The sequence below is a fragment of the Chionomys nivalis genome, chromosome 11 (assembly GCF_950005125.1).
Source record: "Chionomys nivalis chromosome 11, mChiNiv1.1, whole genome shotgun sequence".
NCBI classification, from domain to species: Eukaryota; Metazoa; Chordata; class Mammalia; order Rodentia; family Cricetidae; genus Chionomys; species Chionomys nivalis.
In genome coordinates, this window is record NC_080096.1 from 1,676,326 (window position 1) to 1,685,364 (window position 9,039).

At 53.1% G+C, this 9,039-nt stretch overlaps 1 protein-coding gene across 1 annotated transcript; it reads left to right on the top strand.

The window, feature by feature from the left end:
• The first annotated feature begins 410 nt into the window (after window positions 1-410).
• Window positions 411-1,544, top strand: Actrt2 (actin related protein T2). Its single transcript, XM_057785523.1, has one exon. The coding sequence runs from the start codon at window positions 411-413 to the stop codon at window positions 1,542-1,544; it is 1,134 nt and encodes a 377-aa protein (XP_057641506.1).
• The last annotated feature ends 7,495 nt before the right edge of the window (window positions 1,545-9,039 follow it).

A 9,039-nucleotide genomic window follows, 5' to 3' on the forward strand; every position in this document is an offset into this window, starting at 1 on the left:
CCTCAGGCTGCCTCGTTCTGAAATGAGGCCTCTCGTGTGAGATTCCCCAGGCCTCTCAACCTCACCCAGGACTCTTTCTGTTTATCTCACCCTTCAGGGTATACAGGGGTTCAGAGCCCCACCAAAGGTTCTGACCCTCGCTGAGGACAATTGTTACTTCATCTGGATTGTTACGTGTTGGTCAAGCACCCTTGAAAAGGCCTTGTAGGTCAAGGCCACCTGAGAGGAGTTCAGGTCACCAAGGATAATGGAGGGTTCCTGGGGACTGGGGTCCGTCTGCTAGCTGTGCCGGGAGACCTCTGGGAACCCTGGAACCCTGTGAACGCCCAGGGAAACCTATTGTGACACGAACGGCCCGCGAAGGCTCATCTGCCTCTCTTGGCGTCACTCAGAAGGGTTTGGTTGCAGACATGTTTAACTCACAGGCTCTAGATTTTCCTGCCGTGATTTTTGACAATGGATCTGGGCTCTGTAAGGCAGGACTGTCTGGGGAGATTGGACCTCGTCATGTCACCAGCTCCATTGTGGGGTACCCAAAGTTCAAGATGCCCCCAATGGGAGCCAATCAGAAGAAGTATTTTGTTGGAGAGGAAGCCCTCTACAAACAGGAAGCCCTGCGCCTGCATTCCCCCATCGAGCGGGGTCTGGTCACAAGCTGGGATGATATGGAGAAGCTCTGGAGACATCTCTTCGAATGGGAACTGGGTGTGAAGCCCAGTGAACGACCAGTGCTCATGACGGAGCCCTCCCTGAACCCGAGGGAGAATCGGGAGAAGACGGCGGAGATGATGTTTGAGACCTTCGAAGCACCCGCCTTCTATCTCTCAGACCAGGCTGTGCTGGCGCTCTATGCCTCTGCCTGTGTCACAGGTCTGGTGGTGGACAGTGGGGATGGGGTCACCTGCACTGTCCCTGTCTTTGAGGGCTACTCCTTGCCTCATGCAGTCAGCAAACTTTATGTGGCTGGCAGAGACATCACAGAGCTCCTTACCCGGCTCCTCCTGGCCAGCAGAAGGGCCTTTCCATGCCCACTGGAGAAGGCCCTGGTAGATGACATCAAGGAGAAACTGTGCTACGTGGCCCTGGAGCCTGAGGAGGAACTCTCTCGGCGGGAGGAAGACATCTTGAGGGAGTACAAACTGCCCGATGGGAATGTCATCTACATCGGAGACCAGCTGTACCAGGCTCCTGAGGTCCTGTTCTCTCCAGACCATCCGGGCACCCATGGCCCAGGGCTGGCGCAGATGGCATCCAACAGCATAGCCAAGTGTGATGCTGATATACAGAAGACCCTCTATGGGGAGATTGTCCTGTCAGGGGGCTCCACGTTGTTTCAGGGGCTGGACGACAGGCTCCTGAGGGAGCTGGAGCAGCTGGCTTCCAAGGGAATCCCCATCAAGATCATGGCACCCCCTGATCGCTGGTTCTCCACATGGATCGGAGCCTCCATTGTCACCTCTTTGAGCAGCTTTAAGCAGATGTGGATCACCGCTGCAGACTTCAAGGAGTTTGGGGCATCTGTGGTCCAGAGACGGTGCTTCTGAAGGGGTCCGTGCTCCCAGTAGCCACGGTGTCCCTTGTGAGGGACGCCCATGGGAAGTGAGCGTGCTCACGGCTTTAGCACCATTTTCAATAAAAGATGAATGGTCAAGCACTGGGCTTGCCAAGTTCAGTTCATTCTCTGAGGTTGCAGAGTTGCGAGTGCGAGTGTGTGTGCACACACGCTTATGCATAGGTGTGTTCACTTGTGCGTGGGTGCCTGTGTGTGACCTCGGGTATCCTTCCTCAAGAGCGGCCTTGTGTAGCAATAGGATGTTAGGCTCTTTGGATTCTTTTCGGGGGGCCCACCACCCAGCTCCCAAATGAATCACACACGGAGTCTTATTATTCATAAATGTCCAGCCTTAGCTTGGCTTGTTTCTTGCCCATTTTTTTTAACTTATATTATCCCATCTACCCTTTGGCCGTTGTGTTTTCCCATTCTCTTAGGTCTTTAAATCTTACTCTGTGGTTTGCTGTGCAGCCCGGTGGCTGCCCCTGATGTCCCCCTGCTCCTCCAGCTCCTACTCCAAACCCCTTCTTCCAGTTTTCTCTTCACACATTTTCTCTCTGCCTGCCAGCCCCCCCTGTCCTTTCTCCTGCCTCGCTATTGGCTGTTCAGAGCTTTATTAGATCATAGGTGTTCGAGACAAAGTATCACAGCTTCACAGAATTAAGCAAATGCCACATAAGCAAAAGTAACACACCTTAAAATAATGTTCCCAACATCCTTGCTTTTTTTCCTTCTTTTATTGATTTTTTTAAGATTTATTTTACGAACCAACTACAGTTTCCCCTCCCTTCTCTTCTCCCGTTCCCTCCCACTACCACCCTCCTCACCCCCATCTACTCCTCAGAAGGGGTAAGGCCTCCCATGGGAGTCAACAAAGGATGGCACATCAAGTTGAGGCAGGACCAACCTCTTCCCCACTGCATCAAGGCTGAGCAAAGCACCCCACCATAGGGAGTAGGTTCTAAAAAGCCAGATCATGTACCAGGGACAGATCCTGATCCCACTACTAGGGGCCCCATGAACATACAACGGTCACCCACATACAGAGGGCCTAGGTTAGTGTCATGCAGGCTCCCTAGCTGTCGGTACATGTGTAGTGATATTTCATTTGTATTTTAGTAAATAAAGCTTGCCTGAAGATCAAAGAGTAAAACAGTCCCACTGGTCAGCTTTACAGACCAGGCAGTGGTGACACACACCTTTAACCCCAGTAGCCACATTAGTTTGTCACAGAAACTGGGCAGTAGTGGTGCATGCCTTAAATCCCAGCCCCAGGGAGGAATAGAGGATGGGAGGAGACAGCTCTCAGACACAGTATTATTCTGAGATTCCTGGAGGCAGAATTACCATTTTGGACTGAGGTAGAGGTAAGAGCAAGTGGCTGTCTGTGTTGCTTTTCTGACCTTTGGGTTAAACCCCCAAAACTGTCTCTGGGTTTTTATTAATTGTGCTACAATTTGTGAGCTCCCATGAACTCAGACCGGCTGTCTCTGTGGGTTTCCCTGTCAGGATCCTGACTCATCGTGCTCTCTTTTCAACCAGACTCCTGAGTTCTGTCCAGTGTTCGGCTGTGGGTCTCTGCATCTGCTCCATCTGGGTTAAGGTTCTATGAGACAATTAGGGCAGTCACCAATCTGATTACAGGGAGGCCAACTCAGGCACCCCACTATTGCTAGGAGTCTCAGCTGGGGTCACCCTGGAAGTTTCTCTGTCATCAGGTTTCCCCCAACCCCATAATGGCCCCCTCTATCAAGATATCTCTCCCTCTCCATCCCTCCCCAACTTGGTCATTCTGACACCTCATGTTCCCATCCTTCATCCTCTCTCCTCTTCCCCCTCCCTCAACCTGCCGTTTACCCAGGAGATCTCATCTATTTTCCCTTTCAAGGGCGACCCATGCATTCCCTTGCTGGGACTCTGATTTGTAGCCTGGTTATTCTTTGTTTTACACCTAATATCCACTTTGGAGTAAGTACATACTGTGTTTGTCTTTCCGGGTCTGGGTTACCTCACTCGATGATTTTTTCCCCCTAGTTTCATCCATTTGCCTGCAAATTTCATGATGTCATTTTTTAACCGCTGAGTAATATTCCATTGTGTAAATGTACCACATTTTCTTTATCCATTCTTCAGCTGAGGGGCATCTAGGTTGTTTCCAGGTTCTGGCTATTATGAATAATGCTGCTATGAACATGGTAACCTTGGTTTCTGAGATAAGAGTCTCTCCTTGGGACCTGGTGCTGGCCAATTAGGCTAGGCTGGCCAGCCAGGGTTTCTCCTATTTCTGCCTCTCCAGGGCTATGTGGCAAGTTCTTTACTGACTAAGCCATCTCTATGGCCACCAGAAGCTACACCAGGCTGTAGTAGGAGCTGCGGGCTGTGTTCCTGCCGCCCCAGCTCCTGGTCACCTGGCTAGCTTATGCCCCAAAATAACAACACACAAACTGTATTCTTTTAAACACTGCTTGGCCCATTATATCTAGCCTCTTCTCAGCTAACTCTCGCACCTGGACTAGCCCATTTCTAATAATGTGTGTAGCACCCCAAGATGCGCTTACCGGGAAGATTCTAGCCTACGTCCATCCTGGGTCAGAGCTTCATCGCATCTGCCCCAGAGAGGAGAGCTATCGAGTCTGAGCTCACTTCCTCTTCCTCCCAGCATTCTGTTCTTTTACTCCACCCACCTATGTTCTAACCTATGAGGGCCAAGCAGTTTCTTTATTAATTAACCAATGACCTTCCTCCATCACCAGGCCAGAAGGATCCTTCCCAGAACCCCCAGAAGGAACAAACCAGGTTTGACCTCAGACTTGAGGAAATTATCATTCGTGAGTCTGCCTGGTTGGGGTCCTTTGTCATGGCAGCTAGGGTGGCTCACTGGTTGCTCTTCCCCCAGAACTGTCCTCCACCTGGGGGGACTTCATCCTCCCATGCATTCATTCATTCACTCCCTCATCCTTCATTCATTCACTTCCTCTGACCCATGAATCCACATCTCACTCATCCACTCATTCCTTATGTCCAGCATCATCTCACAGCCATCAGAGGAAGCCCACAGTTCAAGGGATGGGTGTGTCAGCTTTGGGCCCCCAGAAAACAGAAGAGATGGGGAGAAGGGAGCCAGGAGGCCGGTCAGAGAGGCTGGCTGACCATGCAGGTGTCAGAATAAGCCCCGGGAAGGGCAGAGCAGGAATTCCATGTCCCTCAGTTGCTCTCCCGTGTAGCGCTGGTGCAGGGGTGGGGGCGGTGTTCAGACTCTGCACACCTGTGAAGGCCAGATGCTGTCCAGATGTGTTCTGTGAGAACCAAAGAGCCCCAGGTGTGAATTTCTTCTGGCCCTCAGCCTTGGCCTCCTACAAAGTTTTAATGTCCCAATGGGATGTTCCCAGGGGCAGAAGAGCTGCGTGTGAGGAAGAGATGGTGTGCCCACCAGGGGCTTGGCGACCACTTGTCGCACGCAGGGTATGAGTCTGAGCAGCCGGTTACTCTGTCCTTCTCTGGAACCAGCAAGAGACAGGGTTCTAATGATTCCCATTGAGCCACAGGGTAGGGAGAGTCCCGGGCTCCAAGTGCACACCTGTACCCTTCCACGGCTCCTTTTTCTCTGGGGCAGTAGTGCTGGGCAGGACTCTGGGGACTTCCAGGCTCCCAGTCCTTTGTGCTAGTACAGGAGTCCTGTCCACGAAATGAATCTAAACACACAGTCCACCTAATTCCTCACGAGGGAGCTGCTTAAGAGCTCAGCCTGGAGCTTGACAATCCCAACAGAGACAATCAGAGCAGCGTGGCCGGGAAGCCAGGCCGTCCCGAGGGTCCAGCATACATGTGGTGGCCTGGACCTCTCCCCAGGGCTGTCCCTTCTGGATAACCTTGTTGACTCCATGCTGTCTCAGAGGTGGCTTCCATTCTTTCTAAGATGTAAGAAACAGCTATCCCCGGTGTCCTTGGCTTCAGGAGGAACCATGGCTCTGGGGCCAGCACTTTCCATTCCTCTCCATGGTGATTATTTACACAAGACCAGTGATCCAGAGCGGATGGTGGGCTGCACTGGGGCTGGCTGAATCTCTGGATGCTGAGCTGGCTGGTTGGTGTCCTTATGTGGGGTATGGACCGACTTCCTGGACCTCTATATGTTGGAAAACTGTCTATCCACTAACTCTGAGTCAGCAGCCTGATGTGCCCACTCCCACGCCCTGAATAGTATCCTGTGCTTTCTTTGTTCAGTGAGCATCAGGACTGCTCCCAGCCTCTGGAGACAAGTTCAACAGCTCAGCTAGCCGGGACCATCCTCTCACCTGGCTCCAGGAAAGAAACCAAAGCCAGTTCCAGTCTTGCTTTGTCGTAGGTAGAAACCTTTGTAGCCCAGGGAAACTGACTACAGGGTGCCAGGGTACTGGCAGCTCCCTCCTGCCAGGCCCTGCCCAGCTGTGGGCCTGGCTGTCAACAGGCCACTTGTACAAAACCATTTTTCCCTGCTGACTTGGTAATCGCCCCCTCTAGCTTTGTCTTTCCTACGGATGCCCACGGTTTCAGCCGTGTGTGTTAATCCCGTGCTCTGTAGCAGTGTTTCTGCACACTGTCATCGGATAACAATACCCCAAGCACAGGAAACAATGTGAGTATTGTCATGGCTGGCCTTGGCTCTGAGCAGGAGAAATGTAAGACGTCCCCAGTTATCACACCCATGGGGAGGAGGGCTGGGCTCCGGCTCACACGAAGACATAATAATTTTCTCCCGTTATTCAAATCTCCCATTTCTCTGGCTCCACCTTTTGGCGGCAGCTGCTGTGATGTGAGGGACCTGCATATTGGGACATCTTCACACCTGGCTCAGCTGGGCTGGGTCCAGGGACCCACAGGGACCAGGGAGACTGATGCTGCTCCCAAGGTTCCTTCAGGGACCAAGGGAAGCAACAAGGACACCCAGCAGGTCATTTTCTGGATCTGTTCCCTCCCCTCCCCCCCAGACTGTTGTCTCTTGACCCAGGGCCCACAGTGCTCTGGCAGAGCCAACGATGACGATGACGTTGAGCTGGGAAGAGATGTGATCAGTGGGTGGAGGCAGCCCCTAGCCCGCCTACACCCACAAGGGCCAACTCTGGCCAGAGGTGACTGCTCTTGGCTCCTGGAAGCCAAGACACCATGTGGCATGCCAGCTGCTGCAGGGTCAAGAGGCCCAAGAGACCCTACCCTGAGCCTGGTGGGGCTGGGTACCTCCCAGGGAGGCCACTCCACCCAACGAGGGCTGCCCAGGCCTTGCTGCTAGGAGGGAGCCAGCGTAAGCAGATACCTCAACGTTATGCAACCCAGGGTCTGTGAGGATGGGCTGCCTGCACTGGGCCAGCCAAAACAAGCACCATCCCGGCTCCAGAGTGTGAACTCTTCAGGCCCAATGACATGGGGGAGAGCGAGTGAGGGCCGGACATCAATTACAGAGTCTTCCTTGGAAGGGGCAGCCTGCGGGGAGGTCTGGCCCACTCTTGTAGCCAGCCTGGTCCCACAGTCACCCCAGCACCTCGGGGAAGGCAGGAGGTCTCTTCCAGAGTCTTCTCCTCTTTCCCCCAGTTAGAGAGGGACATTTCACACACAAACCCTGTGCATGGTGTGGAGGGGGAGGGGACAGCGATGCTTTTGCCCTCTTTCTTTGCCCTAGGATTGCACGGGGGGTGTAGGACGGACGTTCTCTCTATGCCTGGCAGCGGGAGTTAGAGATTCCCATGGGGGCCAGCTCGCCCCAGGTGCTGACAACCTGGCTGTCACTGGAGAGCCACCAAGCAGGGCTGACACACATGTGAAATGGAAAACCATGACTCGTCTGTTTCATCGCCCGAGGCATCTTAGAGGCAGTCGGACTGGGAGCAGTGTGACTACCCCATGGTATCTGGAATGGAGGGTCCGGAGGATGCGCTCACGTTGCCTAGAGGAGCTCACCAGTGAGAAGCTTCTAGGAAGGTGTGAGGTAGAGAAGCAGCAAAGGACCCTGTTAGAAGAGAAGATACAAACTGTCTCCAGGTACCACCCAGGGTCGTCAAGAGGCGGCACACACGGGGGGGTGGGGGGGAGGTGTTGTGTGACAAAACTTTCCTTTGAGAGATGGTCTGCAGGTCTACTCTGGGAGCTCAGGACAGACCTCAGGACTGATACCACCAAAGACCAAACTGATCAACCATGAGTTTCATTAGGGTTAGTCACAGGGGCAGAAAGGACTCAAAGACATCTACATCACTTAAGCCTGCCGCAGAATGGGTGACAGATCACACTTGGAACCTGGAGCACACGGCACAGCCTGTAGGCAGCTCAACAGGTTGGAGAATGCCCTTTCCAAGTGACTCAGTTGATCTAAACCTCTTCCTGGCAGATAAGCCGGTTTTGTGCTTCTTCCAGACGGGTGTCTGGTCTCGAGACTCTTTTCTGCAGCTTGGCTCTTTTGATCTGAGGATGACGCTGAACGGCCTTTATTTCTTCCTCTGGTAGGGAGCGGCTTAGTGAGTCTGCTCAGTTTCAGGACCATCCTGAAGCTCCTTTGTTTACCTTCCTAAGGGCTTCCCTGCAGGGTGAAATGTTTCAGTCTCAAAGGAAACTGTTACACAACAAGGGGGCGGCACATCCCTGACAGCTATCCCTGAAGAAAGTCTACTTTCATTCACTTTTATACTCAGGCTGAGACTGATAGGCAGACAGAGGCAGCTGCGTGGGGGGCCCTGCTCCTGAGCCCAGAGTGTGAAGATCTACTAGGGGTGGGGAGAGTAGCTCAGTCTCGAAGGAGCAGGAACTGCCTTTTATCTCACAGGAGCTGGGAGACCGTGCCCTATAAAACTCATCCCCAGGAACATAAATCAGAGAAGAGGAAGTGGGGCTCTAGGAAAGCCTCAAATATCAGCTCTTGCCAGCACATGTAGGGGGGTAAGGGTGATAAACAGAAAATCCTGTGCTCAGGACAGGCTCCTCTTGCGGATAGCTAACTAAAGGCATCCACAGCCAGCCCACCCTGCTGATCTCCCCCCTCCCACCGGTGCCTGCATGTTCCTGCCTAGAACCAGGGACTGGTCAGAGAGATTGAGCTATGACAGATAGTCCTAGCTGGAAGCTGGAGGGGAGGGAGCCTGAGTTGGAAAAGCAGCAGTCCCAGGCAGAACGATGCCCGCAGGTAAGGACAGGTGGCACCTCCAAGCCAATAGTCCTTACAGGGGTCCCCTTTGAGGTTAGGCAAAGGGCACTGATCATTTCCAGGCTATAAACTGTTCCGAGGAAGAGCAGGGAGCCTATCAACCAGCTCTTGGTCAGCTGCTTGGCTCTCCAGCACAGCAGCCAGTGGCATGGTGACCATAGCAGGAAGCTCTCTTCAGAACCTTCAGAATGTCACCAGGATCTGGCTGCTCCGGGCATTGTGTGAGGGTGATGTGTAGTGGAAGCTAGGAGCACAAACTATCCTCGTCGTCATCCTAAGTGACCCCAGTCTCCCTGCTCTGTGTTACCCAAAGCCTCTT